Source organism: Vulpes vulpes, unplaced genomic scaffold (genome assembly GCF_048418805.1).
Source record: "Vulpes vulpes isolate BD-2025 unplaced genomic scaffold, VulVul3 u000000690, whole genome shotgun sequence".
Lineage (NCBI taxonomy): Eukaryota > Metazoa > Chordata > Mammalia > Carnivora > Canidae > Vulpes > Vulpes vulpes.
In genome coordinates, this window is record NW_027325818.1 from 250,785 (window position 1) to 271,125 (window position 20,341).

Below are 20,341 nucleotides of genomic sequence, written 5' to 3' on the forward strand. Positions count from 1 at the left end.
TAGGAAAGTTTTCATCTAGGATTTGTTCAAATACATATTCTGGCCCTCTGTCCCTTTCAGCGCCCTCGGGAACCCCAATTAAACGTAGGTTTTTCTTCCTCAGGCTGTCGTTTATCTATCTTAATCTATCTTCATGGTCTTTTAATTGTTTGTCTCTTTTTTCCTCAGTTTCCCTCTTTGCCATCAACGTGTCTTCTATGTCACTCACTCGTTCTTCCACTTCGTTAACCCTCGTCATTAGGACTTCTAGTTTGGATTGCATCTCATTCAATTGATTTTTAATTTCTGCCTGATTAGCTCTAAATTCTGCAGTCATGAAGTCTCTTGAGTCCTTTATGCTTTTTTCTAGAGCCACCAGTAGCTGTATAATAGTCTTCTGAATTGGCTTTCTGACATTGAATTGTAATCCAGATTTTGTAACTCTGTGGGAGAGAGGACTGTTTCTGATTCTTTCTTTTGAAGTGAGGTTTTCCTTCTAGTCATTTTGCTCAGTGCAGAATGGCCAAAAGCAAGTTGTATTGGGAAAAGGAGAAAAAGAGAGGAGAGAAAGAAGGAAAGAAGAGAGAAAAAGAAAAAAGAAAAAAGGAAGAAAAAACGAAAAAGAGAAAGAAAGGAAAAAAAGGGTGGGGGAAGGAAACAAATCAAAAAGAAAAAAGACAAAACCAAACAAAAACAACAACAACAACAACAACAAAGAAAAAACACGGGGGAGTATCTTCTGATTCTGTATACTTTAAGTACCTTGACTTCCCTTGGAACTGGTCCGTCTCGCTGGTCTTCTGGGGGAGGGGCCTATTGTGCTGATTTTCAGGTGTTAGCACTTGGGGGAGCTGCTCTCCACCCGTGCCTGGTGCAGGGCTCAGTGGGGGTTGTTTACCCCGTGAGGCCCCAGGAGGAACAACCCCAGTAGCGGCGGCCAGCTCTGGAGCCCTGGATTCAGACCCTGCAGTAACTACAGAGTTCTCGGTCTGCAGGACCTGTAGGCTCCGGGGCGGGGCCACTGATCTGCTCAGCTCGGGGCAGGAGCGTCCTTGCTGTCCTGGGCCCTCCCGGCCTCTGCCTGTCCCGGGGGGAGGCCGGATCCTGGGCTGTGTCCCGGCGCCCTGTGCTCCTGGTCTGCGCTGTTGGATTCGCGCTCCCGGCTGCGCAGCCCCCTCCTCGGAGCCGCCGCTGGAGCCCCTCCGAGCTGCTCCCAGAGCCGCGCAGCCCCCTCCGCACGGAGCCTCTTCCTCTGCCGGAGCCCCTCCGAGCTGCTCCGGGTCCAGCCGAGCCCGCTGCAGCCCTTAGGGAGCTCGGCACACTCTCCCGGGGGCGCAGTTCCTCTGTTACTGTCCCAGGGAGCCTGAGGGCATCCCCGCCCTCCTGGGGTCCTGCTCCAACTCCCTGTGAGCCCCTTTCCGCCCGGGAAGGTTGGTGCAGCTCCGGGACGGGGCTCTCCTGTCCTGGGGTCACTCGCCCCAGCCTCAGCCCGGCTCCTCGTGGGGCCCCTCCCCCTTGGAGGCCTTTTGTTTCTTTATTTCTTTCTCCCCGTCTTCCTACCTTGATAGAAGCGCAAATTCTTCTCACTGTAGCATTTCAGCTGTTCTCTCTTTAAATCTCAGGCCGAATTCATAGATTTTCAGGATAATTTGAAGGTTTTCTAGGTAATTTGGTGGGGACAGGTGATTTGGAGACCCTACTCTTCCGCCATCTTGCTCCTCCTCCCATTAAAGCCCTCTTAAAAGATTTTGCCAGAAGGATGTTACCCAGGCCTTTCTATGTACTTTCCATCTAGAATGTAGAGCTTCCATGACAGTTACCCACATACTGCTTCTTTAAGAAATCCTATGTGACACATGTTTCCACTGACCTAGGAACACTTAGCCAGTAAAATTAATTAAGGATATTCCCCCCTCTCCCTCACATCAGTGATTGCTGCTTCCCTGTTTCCAGGAAGTTTTGGAGACAAACTAGCATAATTAAGGCATAAGTGGGGAAAAGAATAGTATATGACAGAGGCTAAGTTCAGCTCTCCTGCCAAAACAGAAAAAGAAGGAAGAAGTTGTGAGGGAACCTCCCTAAGGAGTTCATCTAGATGGATGCTACCATGGAATGGTGACAGAAAACTAAAGGTAACAGGGAAAAGAGTTAAAACCACCAACATACTACTTTGAGACCCACGTCCACTGAATATCTGAATACTCAGCCAATGTAAAATGCAGCCTTGCTCAAAAACCTTCAGAGGCTCCTCATTGCCTATAACAAGAGTAACATTTGGCCCATGGTTTGTTTATGTATAGTCAGCAATTTAAGAATTTTTTTTACATTATTATAAGGTCATAAAGAAAAAAATGCAATAGAGACCATGTAGGCTTGGTAAAGCTGAAATATTTGCCATATAGCCACTTAGTCTGCTAACCCTTGGCCCATAGCATTGGTTCTCAAACTTGCAATATATAGCATGGTGACCCTGGAAAGGTTGTTTTAAAATGCAGATTCCTGGGCAGCCCCAGTGGCCCAGCGGTTTAGCACCTCCTTCAGCCCAGGGTGTGATCCTGGAGACCCGGAATTGAGTCCCACATCAAGCTCCCTGCATGGAGCCTGCTTCTCCCTCTGCCTGTGTATGTGTGTCTCTGCCTCTCTCTATCCCTTTATCATGAAAAATAAATAAAATCTTTTTTTAAAAAATGCAGATTCCTGAACCATATCCACCAGATACTCAGATGTAGTAGGTCTGGTATGGAACACAAGAAGTTACATTTTATCAACAGTCCAACTGTTCCCACAGGCCATACTTTAAAAAGTAGTGCCCTTCAAGATAGAGTCCATACTCTTTGCCCTCCTCTCTCCAGTATTCTTGCTCACTACCTGCTGTCCCAACTACTCTACTCAGTGATCCCCAGACCTGTCTCAGTTTTTCCACCCCCCTGACTTTGCATTACTCTTTCCTAATGTAGTTTTGCTTTTTCCTCTAAGTTCTACCCAGGAGCTCAGATTCCAACAGTAACACATTTGCCCTGAGGACTCCAGCCCAAGTGTTCTTTCCCCTCCTCAAGTCCTGTATTGTTTATATCGCTGATTTGATACTTCATTATATATTGTTAGTTAAATCTTTAATGTGTCCAGTGTCTTTTCCTCCCATAGAAACTTTCAGTTCCTTCGGAGCAGAGATCAAGTTGCTTACTTCTTTCTGTCCTGCACAGTGGCTTAACAAACAGAACTATGCATATAGCAGTGGTTCAGTAAAATATTTGTTGAATGAATGATTATGAAATTCAAACTATTAGTATCAGAGCTCAAAAATAGAATCAACTCTGTTGAACCACTTAAGAATGAAATGACTGTCACCTGAAACCGTCCTTTCCATTTGCAATGTTATTTCTACACCATTTAGAGTTTCCTGTTTTAGCCAACTTTTATGGTGTGTTTCATTTCAGTTTATTTCCCCTCTTCAGCACCTCCCTTCCAGTGACCTCTGCCCTGCCTCCAAACTCTTACACATTTGGTTAATTTTAAATCTCCCATGATTCCATAACTAGCATCCTGTGGTGGCTTCACCAGCACTCTTAGCCAGTCTTCACTTTCTTTCATCTTTTTTGTTTACCTAACCACTGTTGTCTTTTACACAAAGCCCTACCCTCCCCCTGTCTATGTCCTCTTTTAAAGTATGATTTGCTAGCAATACCTAATAGCACTTCCCATGAGAGGAGATACAAATAGCTACTAAACATATGAAAAGGTACTCAACACTAACACTAAGAGAAACACAAACTAAAGAAGATCATTTTTTTTCTGCCTAAGTTTAAAAAAAATAATAACACCCCATTGCTAGTTAGGGTGTGAGAAAATGAGAATCCTCATACACCACTGATAGAAATATAAATTGGAACCACCTTTCTGGATCAAGAAATAATCAGGATTTTTATGAATTTTCCTTGTTTATACTTCAGTTTCTAAGCTAAAATGTGATTTTAATATGTTTTATTTTGTTTACTTAATGCCTTGTGCCTGTAGCCTTTAACTGGTTTTAACTACCTCCCTAGGGCAAAACATATGGCTTGGGAAATTCAAACATACCTGTGATATACAAATACAGTTAATATTTTTCTAAGGTCTCTTTTGGCCTCTAATGAAGACTGAAAGCATTAAGTAAACACAGAGGCAGTTTCTTTATTTGAAGTATAAAAGAGGATAGTACATGAATTTGCTAATAGTCCTTCCATTTTACAGATGGACTATATGAATATAGTATGACAGACAGTATGTGATTCTGGGAGAAAAGGTGTGGAGGTGAACAGGGCATTTATCTGAATGAGTAGTGGTTCATTACAGTTGCATCTTCCATCTCCCAGGCTTCTATTCATTTTCTGCCTCTGTTTAAATGGAAAGGAGATTCCTCTCTAGAAAAGCACCCCCCCCCCCCAGCCATCTTTCTTCAAGCTTTAAAACTTTGCTATAAAGGTACTATTAAGGGATGAGGCCAGGACTATTAGCCTTCCATGTTTTAGCAGGAAAGATGTAGTATAAGCTGCTTAGACTTTGGATGAACTGCATTTATAACCAAATCTATATCATAGAGAAGCACTTTGTAATTAGGTTTTCACTACATGGTGCCTAATGTTTGTATTGGTCATATTTTTCAAAGGATTGCCACGTTGTACTTCTTTGAAAAAAAAATCCTAAGAATTTAACTAGAACTACTGAAACAAAACATAAAACTTCTAAGGTGGTGCCAGTTTCCTCTATACAGCTCTGTTAATAATGCTTCGATTCTGAGCTCAAGCCCTCCACACCTTTTAGAAGAGGTTGTCTGACAGAGCCTGGACATCCCATTGCTTGGAAAGAGCAAGTCCAGTTATAACTTGCCATGAATTTGAAAAAGAACCCTAAAACTTCACTTGGGGCCCAAGTTCTACCTCATCCTGTAACAACAGATATCAAAGGCTAGAGGGTTTTGTTCCTTTTATTCCTTAGCTTGTTAGCTTTATTATGGCTATCCTCTCTTCCCACAGCTGCTTCCTAGCATTTCAGTTGTTGAAAATAGTTGCATATGTAAAGTGATTATTCTGCTTTTTTTTCTCTCTGGTAGGTGTAGAAGATGCCTTCAGTTTCACCTCCAAAGTCATGACAGTGTCCCTGCACAAATTCTCCCCGGGGTTTTTCCCAGGCAAGTAACCTGTGTGCTCAGTATTACATTTGAAGAAGAAATACTGTGTTTCTTCTATACATTATTTATGTTTCATATTTGAATATTTCCATGCTGTTGGTTCTTTACTGGTGCTAGTCTATGCAAAATGTTAACACAAGCCATTTCAAGTGACAATGATAGGAAGAATGCAATACTGTTTCTTTTTTCCAAATGACTTCCATGGACTGTCAACCAACAGCTCACTTATACTTATTATCCTATCCCATAACCCGTGTAACTCCTCAGATGAGTGCAATGATATATTAATATTGTATCAATCCAAGACATATGAAAAGTCGAGCAAAAGAGTTCATCTTTTTCTGTTTTTTTTTTAATTTGATCTGGAAAAGTAGAAACTTAAAATTTTTCCAATTTCTTACAGTTTTCCTCTTTCCCCAACATTGTTTACAACAGTTACTGCTCTATATTATTTTTCTTAATTTCTTTCCCATAGAAAATCATCACTAATCTAGGACCGTTCTACTTGACCTTTTACTGTTCTGAATTCCTATCAAAGAATCCTTCAAGTTTTCAAATGCTCGTGTTCTTAAAACTGTTCATGGTACTCGTCTCTTTCACAGGAACTGGTGATGTGTCTGATGTCGGCTTAGGGAAGGGACGGTACTACAGTGTAAATGTGCCCATTCAGGACGGCATACAGGATGAGAAGTACTACCACATCTGTGAAAGGTATGGCAGTAACACTGAGTCAGTAAGGAGCAGATGGCATTTCTGGAGGATGAAATGGCCCCCCAATCTTATAGGATTCTTGTTTTCAAAGAAATTTTTAGAAAAAAAAAGCCACTGTATACCTATATAGCTCTGGTACACTGCTCATTATACTTACTCTATAGGTTGCCATCCCTTGTTTAGGAGAGCTAAGTATTTGAAACAGAGCCACACTGTTGGTTTGATCCTACCTGCTCCCCCATATGATTAAGGTCATCCCAAGAGCAGAGCTTCTAAGCTGTCTTTGGTTATACCTAGTCTGCTACTTTCTTAGCTAAAACCTGCATGTATGTCATTTCATTAGGGTTCATTTCAGTTTCCCATTATGGAGATCTTCTATCCACTGGTGTGAATTTTAGAAAGTTCTTCATTATGAGTTCTTGAGTTCTATCTTTTGTGTTAAAATTGGGGTCAGAAATATGTTCTTTTATACTATGGTTAAGGATTGAATTACAGCCACTTGTAGGAAGACAGTGTGATGCCGATGTGTAGACCATTGGGGCTGCAAAGCCCTACAGAATGGGGTAGGTTGGGGGGAGGGTAAACACATACTCATAAAAATTGAGATTGGTCAGGCACAAATTCACTGCTGACATTGGCAGTAGAGAAAATAAATCTGATTATAAGTCAGCAAATCAACATTACTTAAGGTAAGTAATGGGAATTTAGGTGCTTTTGATTCCTACTCCACTAAGCTCAGATTTCTCCCAACCTCTGGTAGAAACAGGTACTTCCTAAAGGAGCCGGCACTGGCCATCATCACTGGCAGTTGTATAAACAAAGCAGAAGTATTAAAAATAAAAACTTTATGCTTTAAAGATGCCTCTTAGCTCAAGAGATTTGGCAAGCCAAGTCATCAAGCAGCAGCTCTAGCCTCTTCATGATTTTGATCATGTCCCCTGGCTACCTCCGTCTTGTCAGACTGAAAAGGCCTTTATTTTTGGAGCCTGCCATTGATGGTTTTAATTGCCTCTCTTTGTTCCCCTCAGGCTCTGTTCTCTCCTTCTTGAGATGTGCAGATCAGAGCTGCTTATGTAACTTTATCAATGAAGGTATCCTGTGGTTCTGTGTAAAAGGAGAATTATTCTGTTTTTCTTTTAATCCCCTTCTTGAGAGTACTCAATATTTTGCTGTCCTTTTTTTACCATAGCAAGAAACTCAGTTTTTCTCTTCAGTGCTCTGTCCACAGGGTTTCCTAGAGCTTTTTCCTGGGCCTTATTTGAAAAGTCAGCACCCATCATCCTGCAGGGATAGTTTGTAGTATTTGGCCTTCCCTAAATAGATTACCTTACACATGCCCCTATTAAAGCCATCTGCCAATCATAAAACCTCCTGAGATATACCTTTATCCTCCATCAACTTGGCATTTCACTGCCCAGAAAAGCTGAGTATTATCTTCAAACCTGGATAGTTTGCTTTCTCCCAAGGAAATCTATTACTCACCCTTCTTCCCTGAGAATAATGTCTGTTTCTCCCTTATATTTTTTTCTGTCTCTCTAAACCAGTTCCTACTATGTGACAAAAAATTTTAATCCCATAGTAATTACTGTTTCAATATAGCCTTGGTATCAGACTTAATTAGAAGCATTTAAAAAGTGAATTTAGCCCCAAGGAAAAGATCCCTGGAAGATCACATATGATTTCTCTTTACAGAAACCATGTTGCCACCCCCCCCCCCACCCTAGTATACAGGAGGCCAGCACTGATTATTGGCGGTGTGATTGGCGCACCGCCAGTCTACACAGTGATCATCCAGAATAACAGGTTCCAGGTTTTCATTAGACGTATGATAATTTTCCCCTTTGATTTCTTTCAGAAGTCAGGTCTGGTAAGGGTGTTACATGAAGACACCTCTAATTCCAAGGGTGCCAGGAAGGCTTCCTGACCCAAACATCTCTCCTATCTGTTGACCGAAATTCCCTTAACAGGAAGTATACTTTTATTCTACAATGAGAAATAGGCCTTAAAATGGAATTTTGCCACAACCTCTCCTCCTAACCTTCACTCTGCCATAGATGTATGCTTTCACAGAGCTTTTCTTGATAGCAGATTTTGAAAGAGTTAGAGCATGAGCACCCTGAGCATTCAGAGGAGCAGGAATTGGGTTAGTGGAGCAGTAGAAGGGAAAAGGCACAAAAAGCAAAACAATCTTTGCCAACTAAATGGATTTATAGAGGTTCAGCCCTGGTAACTATATCGCATAGTTCCAGTCATTGTTTATGACTACTTGTAGTTTGTTGCTTAGAAGGAGAGTCTCTTGTCCATTTTCCATTATGACCTCATCTGCCTACCTCAAAAGATATAGTCAACATAGGAATGGCTTACCCATGTAAAAAAGTCATTCAGTATATCTATCTCCCTTTAATCCTTTATGCTCCATGAACCCACTGATCTTCTGGCTCACTCCTAACCTTTGAAAAATAAATGACCTCTTATTGCTGGTCCACTTAAAAGATGCTCTAATTTTCATTTGCCCCTCAATTTCTAGTTTGCTCCTGAACTGCCTCTCCCTATAGGATTCATGAGCCCTTTTTCCTTTTTTTTCTTTTTCTTTCTTCCTGTATGCTTTTTCCTCTGCTATAGCCTTTTTGATTTTGCCAGCTAGTCCAACTTAATGGTTTCATCTTAAGATTGAGCAACACCCTCTTAATTTATAAAAAATAAAAGCGGGGAGGAGCTTAGGGTTTTTTTTTTAATAGACTGGATAAGGAACATTTATATGGATATTTTCAACACCAAAAGACCTCAGGTTCCATCTTATGTAAAAGATAATTTCAGTCAGAGATACGTAGGTCATTCAATACTCACTTGGGGGATGCCTGGGTGACTCAGTGGTTGAGCATCTGCCTTCGGCTCAGGGCATGATCCCAGGATCTGGAATCAGGTCCCTATTGGGCTCCTTGCAGGGAGCCTGCTTCTCCCTCTGCCCTATATCTCTGCCTCTCTCTGTCTGTGTCTCTCATGAATAAATAAATAAAAATCTTAAAAAAAATACTCACTTGGAAGGGCAAGGGCCACTGATTCCCAAAAGCTTCCCATAATTCTCATGGGAGCTACTAGAGTTGGTATTATAAGTAGAACCCTCTTTTAACTAAGATAAAGGAATATCAACACTGTTCTTGTAGGTACACCTCCTTCTTCAAACAGAAGCTCTGAGACCAGAGCTTGAGACCATGATAGTTATATTCTTAATTTACATAAGAGCCCACTCCCCTTTCTTGGCCACATGCACATATACACATAAAGTTTGATGGGAGAGGAAGGCTGTTTTACCAAAGGGAGGTCTGCTGGTTTCCGAGGTTTGTCATCTAAAAGAGGAAATACTGCTTTGCCTATATTTAACTTGTTTTTGCTCTCTGACTGTATCTGAATGCAATGTGAGATAGTCGTAATAATGTTTAAGCTATTACCTAAAACACTGTATTGATGATGACTTTGGGAGCATTTAGAGTTAAAGACTATGGGACAAAAGGACAATGACATGCACTTCCTTGCTGTTGGTTCAGGAAAGGTTTTGATAAATAGTAGGGTACTGCTCTGAAACCTCAAATCTTGCAAAATGACCAAACCACTTGCCCACTGTGAACTGTTATGACATGTGTAGTTTGAAGAAGAAATTCAAGGTTGTACTTAAACTTCTCAGTTTTTATCCTATCATTGTATAGCCCTAACAGCCAGAAAATATCCTTTACTAAATATCCAATTAGTGTATACCTCATAAGAAAGCTATATATATGGTGCTTAGAATGAGTATGGATACAAAACAGACTGAAGATGACAGTTCAACATAGGTTCTCGTGGTGGTAAACAAGATAGATTAGGCTCCCACTCTGGAGCTTAACTCCTAGGGAGCACTTGCCTGTGCCAGGAATTGCACTAAACATTTATTTGATCCTTCTCATTTGATCCATATAGCAACATATGATCTACAATGCCTACAAAGGTAGGTATTCTTATTACCATCTTACAAATGAGAAAACTAGAGCTTAGAAAAATTGATTTGCTTAAGGTCACACAACTAGTAAGTGGCAAAGCCAGAGTTTGAATCCACATCTCTGCCTGTTAACCATCAGCTACCATGTCCCCAAAATATCACCTAGAAGTATGAATTTTTTCACAAGGAAGAAGTACCATCCCCAAGACTTTTGGAAAATTTTATCTCAGGGCATTACAGAAAACTCCTTAAAATAGAAGCCATTTAAGTTTATCCAAATGAGCCACATGATTTGTAGTATTCATAATTCATTGTGTTTACATTCGTGAAAGTGCAACTTAGGTTTTTTGAGGATTTCCTTTGTAATTTTATGGACAGAAAACAAATATAAATATTGCCAGATTTTACTCCTTAGGTTTTAAATTCCTAATTAAAGTTTGAAAGTTCTCTAAATCTGCTTTTTCCTTTATTTGATTTCAATGGAGAAAATCCTGGCTTTCTGCTTTAGAAAGTAAATAGTGTCACATGTCATTTTTATAGAGGTCTTCTCATGGAATTACATCCATCTCCTGTGTGTTTTTTTAGATTGACATTGTTAAAGATTGTTTTAAAGATTTTATTTATTTATTCATGAGAGACACAGAGAGACAGCCAATGACACAGGCAGAGAGAAGCAGGCTCCCCATGGGAAGCCAGATGCAGGACTCAATCCCAGGAACCTGGGATCACGACCTGAGCCAAAGGTGGATGCTCAACCACTGAGCCACCCAGGAGTCCAAAGATTTTTAATATTTTGCATTTTTACAACTGTAGGCATAATTTATATCATCTCTTGGTCCTGGCAGAAGGCCATATCTATGTGTAGGGTAGAGATTCTTCATCCATGCTATAAGCTGTCCATCCAAAACCAAAGGAATAAAATGAGAACAAAGGGACATCACTAAAGGAAATTTAAGTGAAAAGTTTCCATTCACTATTGACTTTTAATGTTAATATTTAAAGAAGAGATGTTTTAATGATGATAGGTTTTTATCTTTCATTGTAATGATAAATCATCTAGAATTTATCTTACACTTGGGATTCCAAACTCCTTATCATTCAGTTTTTTTTTTAATTTTTATTTATTTATGATAGTCAGAGAGAGAGAGAGAGAGAGAGAGAGAGAGAGGCAGAGACACAGGCAGAGGGAGAAGCAAGCTCCATGCACTGGGAGCCCGACGTGGGATTCGATCCCAGGTCTCCAGGATCGCGCCCTGGGCCAAAGGCAGGCACTAAACTGCTGTGCCACCCAGGGACCCCTCATTCAGTTTTACAATCAGGTAGGTAGATCCTCAGTGAAAGAAAACTCAAAAATTATAGCCTACTGTTTTGGGTTTGGTGATATAGCAAAGCAATACAAGTACATGTTCCCACATAAAAATTTTAAGCAATACAAATATTTTGAAATTCTCTTTCATTTGATAAGAAGGGAAAAATTCTCTGGAAATTTATATTTAAGAATGAATTTCTAGATAGCTTTACTTACATTTTTATTACAACATGATAGCTGGTAAAAATCCTTTACAAAATTTTTCTCCCTCTTCATTTGGGTCATAGCTACAGCACCCTGATCATCACTAGCTCACTTTGGCCCAGTAATAAAGGCAACAGAATCTGCTAATTAATTTTCCAAGCCTTACACTTTGAACTCAGCCCTCTCTAAGTAAGATATTTGTATTAAATGCTTTTGTTCTACTTGATAAACTTCTATCCTGGCTCTATGTGGAATGGCAGATATAAAATTGCCTATTGTTTCTAGAAGATGGATGACTCAGACACTAATTAAATTCACTGTTAATGTTAGACACAGGTGAAAATGAGGCCAAAATGGGCCATTCATTTATTGTTCCTACTTTGATGTGTCTTTTAAAATATTAAATTCAAATTATATTAAGTGCCTAAGAATATAATAATTTGGAGGGAGGATACTGAGCTCAATTATCTAAATTGTCCTGTACCCTCTGTCAGTGAGTTTACCCTCCCTATCCCCAGTATTTAGGGTTATAATAGAGAACTGTTTTTTTTTTTCCAGCTCTGAGCCTTTGAGCTTTAAATCCAGGTGGTTAGAGGGACAGTTCTTATATTGTTCTCTTTTTGCTCTTGGCCTGTGTCTTTCATGACCAGGAGTTCCTAACTCCTGCACCAAGTAGCCCTGACATCATGACAGCACCCTACTCCAGCAAACAGTCTTCACAGGCAATATTTTTTCATTTAATTCAAGGAAGACAGTCTCCTGGAATTCTGTGGGTTTGTTCTATCAATCTGGTGTGCACCTTTTCTTCTCTCTTTATAGTGTTGAATGATCCCTACCCCCTGGAAAAAGTGACCTGATTCTTCCACAGCAGTTTAATAGGTTCTGATGCTAGAACATGCTCTGAAACTATCCAGAGACAGGAAGACCTTGCTCCTAAATGGAAATCTTGAGAATTATACCCTTTAGTGCAGGGCTGCTCTGAAAAGAATTCTAAAATTGATAGTATCTGTGCTTGATAGAATGTTCTGACATCAAAATCATATTAACTCCTCTCAGCTGCTGTACGCCATGTATCCCCTACCCCCATCCTAATTCTGCCCCCTCTAGTGTTCTCTTATCACTGCTCTGCTCCTTCCCTTCAGTCTAGCCTAGAAAAACTACCCTTTAGGCTTTGCTTTCATATATTATAGCTTTGAATGACTGCCTGACACTGCTGTTCACCCAGCAACTTCCAGCACTGATGAGCTTTCTCGTTGTATTCTGTTGACATGGATTGTACAGAGATTAAGTTAAATCTGATGTCCCCCACCTGACAAAAAAGCCCAATGATAAGTTGGGCTGAGCTTTGCTCTCTGTGCACTGTTACCCACTGCACTATCAGGAAAGAAACATACCCATTGATCCTTAAAGAAGGGCCAAAGAAAAGACTCCTCAGAAAAAGCCATATTAAATAACCAGCTATCAAGTTAACAAGTGAAAGTGTACGTATGTGTGCCAGGCACTAAAGGCAATGTGTTTGCCTAGAGACTACAGTACAGCTGAAGAGTAAACTAGAGGGAAAAGGATTTATGTGCACCCACTCCAACCATAAGAATCCCAAAGAGGAAGGTGAGGAATGTAGCAGAAGGGGTGTGGGGGCACCTTAAATATATTAGGAATGAAAGTAGAAAAAGATCTATCCTATTTAAATATAGGCAAGCCTCACTAACTCAGCTTAATTAGAGGAAAGTCGGTCTGAATCATGAATATTTTTAAATGCATTTTTATTACTTTCAAGCACTGGACATGCTAGTAATTCAAACTAGGCTAACAGTACCATACAGCACCTCAGGGAAGGAGCTTTAAGAATCATTGATAATTAGCATATCAATTATTTGTATGTAAGTGGATGTGTACAAAATACACAAAAAGTTTATTTTCTTAAGTAGGACAAACATTCCCCAGTGCAATCCTGTTTACACTATTAATTTGCTTAGCCAGCCCTTTTTGTGCCAAAATAGATGTATGTAAGACATGCTTATTTCCTCAGGGAAGAATGAATCGCTTCCCTGTGTTTAGTCCAGTAACTAAGAAGTGGAGCGCCACTTGATTGGTTTGGGATTTCTAGAATATGTAGTTTTGAATTTGCATACAGACTAGAGAGATTTCATAAGGAGAAGATCTGGCAGCCATTGCCAGAGACCCAGTTTCCCCATCTGGATTTCATTGAAGTGATCTGGATTTCATCAAGTAACAGGACACTGATCCTAAATGATCCACCAGATACTCTAACATAGACATGTTAAAAATACATCCTGCCTCAGAAAAATAAAATATGATGAATTGGAGTTATTCTATGTGTAGTACTTAAAAGTAATAAAAATGCATTTTTTAAGTCTCACAAAAAACATGCAATATCAAGTTAATGATGAAAATCAATCCCCAAACTCTTTCTTACACACCTCATTGTGTGACAGCATTGCAGAAATTTCCAATCATCTGGGAAACGATATTTTATTTTGATGAGCTCCACCAGGTGCTAACTATATGGCAGGATTTTGTCTTAGGGAGGCTCCCCTTGGTAAAGAAGAGTGAGGGAAGAGCTAGGGGCATGTTTATTGGCCCTAACAAATCATTATTTTCTATCTAAGTTTGAAAATTAGAGCAGTCGAATCGAAAGAGAAGTATCAGGTATATAGGGAGTATAGGAAATATGATTAGGAAATGAGAAACAGAGATACAGGCCTGTATTTCTACCTGTATGTATTAAACTAAGTTCTAGGTAAATTGTAAAGTCTGCAAGGCTTAGAGAGTAAAAACTAAGCACAGAGAGCATAAGCAGGAGCAGTAAGTACACATACAAATGTTGCAACTACAGGTTGGAATGATTCCAGCTCTCTCCTTTCCCCCAAGGGCATCACTATCCAGGGTCTGCAAAGGCCAAATAGCTGTTTGGCTTCCATCTGATTTTTTGCCCAAGAAATCAGAGAAGTCGGTTTCAGTTTTAATAATATATTATCCCAACCTCTATCTAACAGAAAGGCATTTGTGTTTCTGCCCCTTCTTAAAGTGAATTTTGTGTTTGGTGAAAGGTAATAGATTGGCAGCACTGGAAAAGGAATTACTGTATTCCCAGAACAGGTATAACCAGGTAGTGACACTGAAATTGCTCTCTGCCTTGGGGGAACATTAGAGTACTATTTGGGAACTCACTGCCTTGGTGTGGTGTGCTGAACTCAACAGTATCATAGTGGGCTGAAAGAATTGGCATAGCAATCAAAGGGCCTGACTTCAGGCCATTAATTTATTCATTCAACATTAGAGAGTGCTTAGGATGTGCCTGGTGCTGGGAGAAGACTTTTGCGAATGTTCTATCGTCTAATCTTCAGAATAACCCTGTAAGGGAGAAAATATTCTTATTTTACAGAGAAGGAAACTGAGGTTCAGAGGAGTAAAGTGATTTGTCTGACCCCAAGTACAGTGTTCTCCCTGAACCCTGTGCTGTGGAGGCTGCAGAGAAGGTGGATAAAACATATGCCCAAATGTGACATAGCAGAAGCACATGCAATCTGTGCTGTGTGAATGGTCTTGGTGGTTACAGAGCAGTGAAATGTCCTACCCAAAAACAAACAGTTATTAGTACATCTAGGATTCTTTTAAGTCTTCTTCCATTTTGGTTTTGTTTGGGTTTTTTGTTTGTTTATTTATTCTAGCCTTAGCTCTCCAAACCAGCATGCCTCTTGCTCACCCTAGCCCCTGCCCAATAATATAAACTCTGCTTGCCCAGGCCTATGACCTTTTAGAATAAGAAGAGCTAATAAAGAGCACTGGGCTCGAGTGAAATGAGCACTGGATTTGGATTAGAATTAGATTCTAATTCCAACTCTAATGATTCACTTTAGGCCACTGGTAAGGTCCTTGAATTCTGAATGACTCCCTTTCCCCTGTGAGAATGAGAATGGTTTATTTCAAAGAGGTAAAGAGATTAAGTAATAATAAACTAAAAATAGTTCACAGCCCTTTCTATTGCCAAGATGACATATAATTGATGAGTAGAATTACGTACTACAAGGCATGTAGCAAAGAAAGAAGTGCCAATTAGAATTCATGTGTCTATATAATAGACTCAGCAATGAGAGGAAAGATGTCCATGTAAAATGTTAAGAAATAGCATCTTGAAAATTAAAATAGCCAAAGGGATGTAAAGATTGTTTATTGGGGGTAGTAGTTAGGAGTTTAGGGGCTTGGGGTTTGTTTTATTTTGTGGCTTTGGGGTTTTTGTTTTTTTTTTTTTTTTTTTGTACTAAAGATCTTAATTTAGAAACCAGTAAAGCTTGTCTGATGCTAAAAGCAGAAAGAGAAACTTCTAGGAAATTAGATGTCTTCTGGATATGGCCAAGAGGTACCCATGGCCCCAAACAAAATGACACATCATCCTCTTTGCAAGGAACTCTTTGAACTATTTCTCTGCATCTCTGAACTATTTATAAAAAATATTCAGGAATCACTGAGGCATTTACCATATGCTGCATTCCCTGACATGTTGAGTTTTTGCAGAATGAGTCAGCAGTACCTGAGTTGAGATAGGATTGAGGGAATTTAGAGAAAACATGCCTGTGAAAAGTTGAAGAGCTCCCATTTGGGACTCCATTAGTGATACTTTGAGTCCTTAACACAATCCCCCTCTGAATCCCATCCAATGCAATGGGTTTAAAATTTATATTACAGAAAAGGTTTTGCTGCTGGCAATAACTTTGCTCAGGCTGATTTGGGGAGTGAACAGCATTAGTAACACATATTTCTCTCTTCTCCCCCTCTGCATCCTACCCTTTTTGGTTTTTCAACTTTGAATTCCTCCTTTTTAAATTTCTGTTGAGGAAGTCTTTAGAGGTTGCTGAGAGTGCTTATTGGAAAGCATAAAGATGATAAGGCTTGTCTAGGCTGTTTGCAAGTTAACAAGTTAGGAGGTGATCCTGCCCCATCAGAAGTCTGGCTAGAATGACAAATTTGGATTACCTGATCCTACCATCAGCATTGATTATGGGTAACTGTAACACCATCTCTCTGGGATCCCATTGCCCCAAGTTGAATCCTTTAGGGCTTTAAGTATTTAAAAATAAACCACACAAAACCAGGTTCTGCCTCTGGTGTTTAGAGGTAAAGTGGCACAAGTGAATGACCTCAACGGCACACCTTAGAAACTATGGTCTACCCTGATGGAATAAAAGAAAAGAAGATAACTCTACAATTTGGTTCTTGAGCTTTTCACTTTATCTAAAAACATCACTAATGTCATCACCCCTGGCTTTCATCCTCATCAGGCACTCACAGCCCTCAGCAAATCAATGCCTATAGGAACAACTGCCACAGCTTCTCTTCCTCATTTGCATAGCCTTGTCTGAAAACCGGACTGCTGAATACTGAAGTATTAGGTTTCTCATCAAGAAAATGCATTTCAAATAAATATCATGTGTGTTTCTAGGAAAGTTACTAATCTAATGTAATGAGATGCCTGTCCATCCTTCCTATTCCCCCCACCCCTGCCTCCTTTCTGGGGAAGAGATTTTAGACTTCTCCAAAAACTAAAATTAATGATTTGCTGTGTAGCAAACAGTACTGTTACAGTGGTTAGGGAAACTTTCCCAAAAGCAATCTAGAGTGATATTTTATTCATTTATTCACTTAATGATTATTTATTGAATGCCCACTATGTATAAGGTATTGATTCTACCTACAAGGAAGTTAATGGAAATTTTAACATTATAGATACATAAGGGAATATACATCTGTATTTATGATCAATTAGAGTTAAATAAAATAAAATCTAGAAAGTTATAAGAACCATAAAAAATAAAATGCTATTGGTATTCAAAGGGTGAAAATGCTTCAGAAAAAGACTTAATTGAGGAGGTAACATTTGATCTGGCCTCTAAACGGTAGCTAATTACTATACCTTTACAAAGTGTGAATATGCATATGTTTATGAAATCTGGGTCAAGTATTTTTTTAAAGATTTTATTTATTTATTCATGAGACACAGAGAGACAGGCAGAGGGAGAAGCAGGCTCCATGCAGGGAGCCCGACATGGGACTCGATCCTGGGTCTCCAGGATCAGGCCCTGGGCTGAAGGCAGTGCTAAACCACTGAGCCACCCGAGCTACCCTGGGTCAAGTTTAAATGGAGATTATAGAGAAGGATGTTTTCTACACAGAGGATACAGAAAGATCAAAGTCAGGAGAGGCTGAGCTATGTACAAAGAACATTGGTTTAGTTTGGCTGTACTGTAAAGTGTATGAGAGGGACAAGTTGCAAAGAAGATTGGAAAAGTGGATGGGAATCATCATGCAAGAACTGGGATTCTTAACTATAAAAATTTGTACCATATTCTTTTTATATCATATACTATACTCTGTGAGCATTTGGGGAGCTACTGAAGATTTTAGAGTGAGGAAATAATATGATCAGAGCTTCCTTAGCAAGATTAACACAAAAAATAATAATGTTGTGCCTGCGAGTGCTGTTATACAGAATAATGTGTATAAAGTGGCTAGCACAAGCTCCTGATGAGTAGCAGCTTGGTAAGTCATGGAAGCAGGTACACTGTAGTAGTTTAAAGCATTGACTCTGGTGCCAGGCTGCCTGGGTTCAAACCCCAACTCTGCCACTTAAGAGCAGAGTATCTTGTATCTTGTATCTGTATCTTGTACAGATTTCTTAACTCTTTTGTGTTGATCTATAAAATAGAATTAATAATACCTAATAAATTGTTAAAAGAGTTAAATGAGCTAATACATATAAAGTACAAGGAACAATGCTACGTTTTGAATAAAGTACTCAATAAATGTTAGCTGCTATTATTATTAGTTTTTTACCCATGAAGGAGCTGGAAATTGAACTAGCCTTTAAAAAGTAGATATGAGGGGCAGCCTTGTGGCTCAGTGGTTTAGTGCTGCCTTCAGCCCAGGGCCTGATCCTGTAGACCTGGGATCAAGTCCATGTCAGGCTCCCTGCATGGAGCCTGCTTCTCCCTCTGCCTGTGTCCCTGCCTCTCTCTGTGCCTCTCATGAATAAATAAATAAAATATTTTTTTAAAGTAGATATGATGTACTTGTATAGAAAGGTGACTTGTAGGCACAAGGAGGTTTATGACAAAAAGAATACTTTCTGGGCAAGGTGACTGAGGTGAACCATGGACAGTTTAGTTTGCCTACAGAATAATCCGAGTTAAGGGTTTAGTGGAAAATAAGATTAAAGGGTAGACTGGGGGATCCCTGGGTGGCGCAGCGGTTTGGTGCCTGCCTTTGGCCCAGGGCGTGATCCTGGAGACCTGGGATCGAATCCCACATCGGGCTTCCAGTGCATGGAGCCTGCTTCTCCCTCTGCCTGTGTCTCTGCCTCTCTCTCTCTCTGTGTGACTATCATGAATAAATAAATTAAAAAAAATAAAAAAATAAAAGGTAGACTGGAATCAGATCATGAAGGACTTTTAATTATAGGCTAAGAATTGTACGCATTACCTAAGGACAATATAGAGATATTGAGGGTTTTGAGTAAGGAAGTGACTTGATCAAAACAATCCCTAAGGAAAATTAATCTGATACTAGTGTGTGTGCATGATAGATTGAAGAAGTAAGAGACTTGTGTCAGGAAAATTAAATAGGAAGCTATTGCTTTGGGGCAGCCTGGGTGGCTCAGCAGTTTAGCACCACCTTTGGCCCAGGGCCTGATCCTGGGGAACCGGGATCGAGTCCCATGTCAGGCTCCCTGCATAGAGTCTGCTTCTCCCTCTGCCTGTGTCTCTGCCTCTCTCTCTCTCTCTCTCTCTCTGTATCTCTCAAAAATTAATTAATTAATTAAAATAAAATCTTTAAAAAAAGGAAGCTATTGCTGTAATCGACAAAGGAGGTCATAAGGACTAGTACTGCTGTGAGAATGGAGAGGAAGGAATAGGAGAGAGATTGGTGTAAGACTGGTAACTGAAGAGGAGCAGGGAAAGGGAGGAATCACAAAGAGCTTCAAAGTTTTGAACATGAGTGACTGAAAGGATAGCGTATCATCAACAGAGACAAGGAATAGAGATGGAGGTAAGATGACAGGTTCAACACAGTTAAAATGAAGGTGTAAATCACAGATGACATTGTAGAGATTGCCAAGCTGATCCTCCAAATTGGATTTCATCAAAATAAAAAACTTTTGTGCTTCAAAGGATGCTATCAAGAAAATGAAAGGCAGGGAGACAGAACATGAAAGACTCCTAACTCTGGGAAACGAACTAGGGGTGGTGGAAGGGGAGGTGGGCGGGGGGTGGGGGTGACTGGGTGATGGGCACTGAGGTGGGCACCTGACGGGATGAGCACTGGGTGTTATTCTATATGTTGGCAAATTGTGTATTTAAAATATACAAATACTTACAACTCAATATTAAAAAGACAAATGGCCCAATTTAAAACTGAGCATAGTACTTGCATAGGCATTGCTCTAAAGAACATATACAATTACCAAAAGAACATGGAAAGATACTCATTAGTCAAAACTACCATGAGATACCACTTTACACCCAGCAGGATGGCTGAAATCAAACAAAACAGAAAATAACAAGTATTGGTAAAGATGTGGAAGAATTGGAACCCTCATATACTATACATTGCTGATGTGAATGTAAACTGATGCTACCACTGTGGAAAATAATCTGACAGTTCCTATAAATGAGGCAAATTAAACAGTCCATGATTCACCTCAATCATCTTTCCCAGAAAGTATACTTTTTGCCATAAACTTTCTTGTACCTGCAAGTCACCTTTCTACACAAAGTTACCAAATGACCCAAAAATTCTACTCCTAGGTAATGTAACCAATAAAAAGGAAAACCTATCTACACAGAAGCTTATACACAAATGTCCATAGCAGCATTTTTCATATTAGCCAAAAAGTAAAAATAACCCAGATGTCCCTCAACTGATGAATGGATAAATAAAATTTGGTATATACAGAAAAGGGAATATTGTTTGGTCATAAGAA

General features: G+C 39.9%; 1 protein-coding gene across 12 annotated transcripts in view; it reads left to right on the forward strand.

Moving 5' to 3' along the window:
* HDAC8 (histone deacetylase 8) overlaps positions 1-20,341 on the forward strand; it is a 220,873-nt gene that overhangs the window by 66,755 nt on the left and 133,777 nt on the right. For all 12 annotated transcript variants that reach the window (XM_072746342.1, XM_025982838.2, XM_072746350.1 and 9 more), the window contains 2 exons: positions 5,069-5,146; positions 5,749-5,857. In XM_072746342.1, the coding sequence (XP_072602443.1) occupies positions 5,069-5,146; positions 5,749-5,857 (187 nt within the window). The remainder of the gene's footprint in view (positions 1-5,068; positions 5,147-5,748; positions 5,858-20,341) is intronic.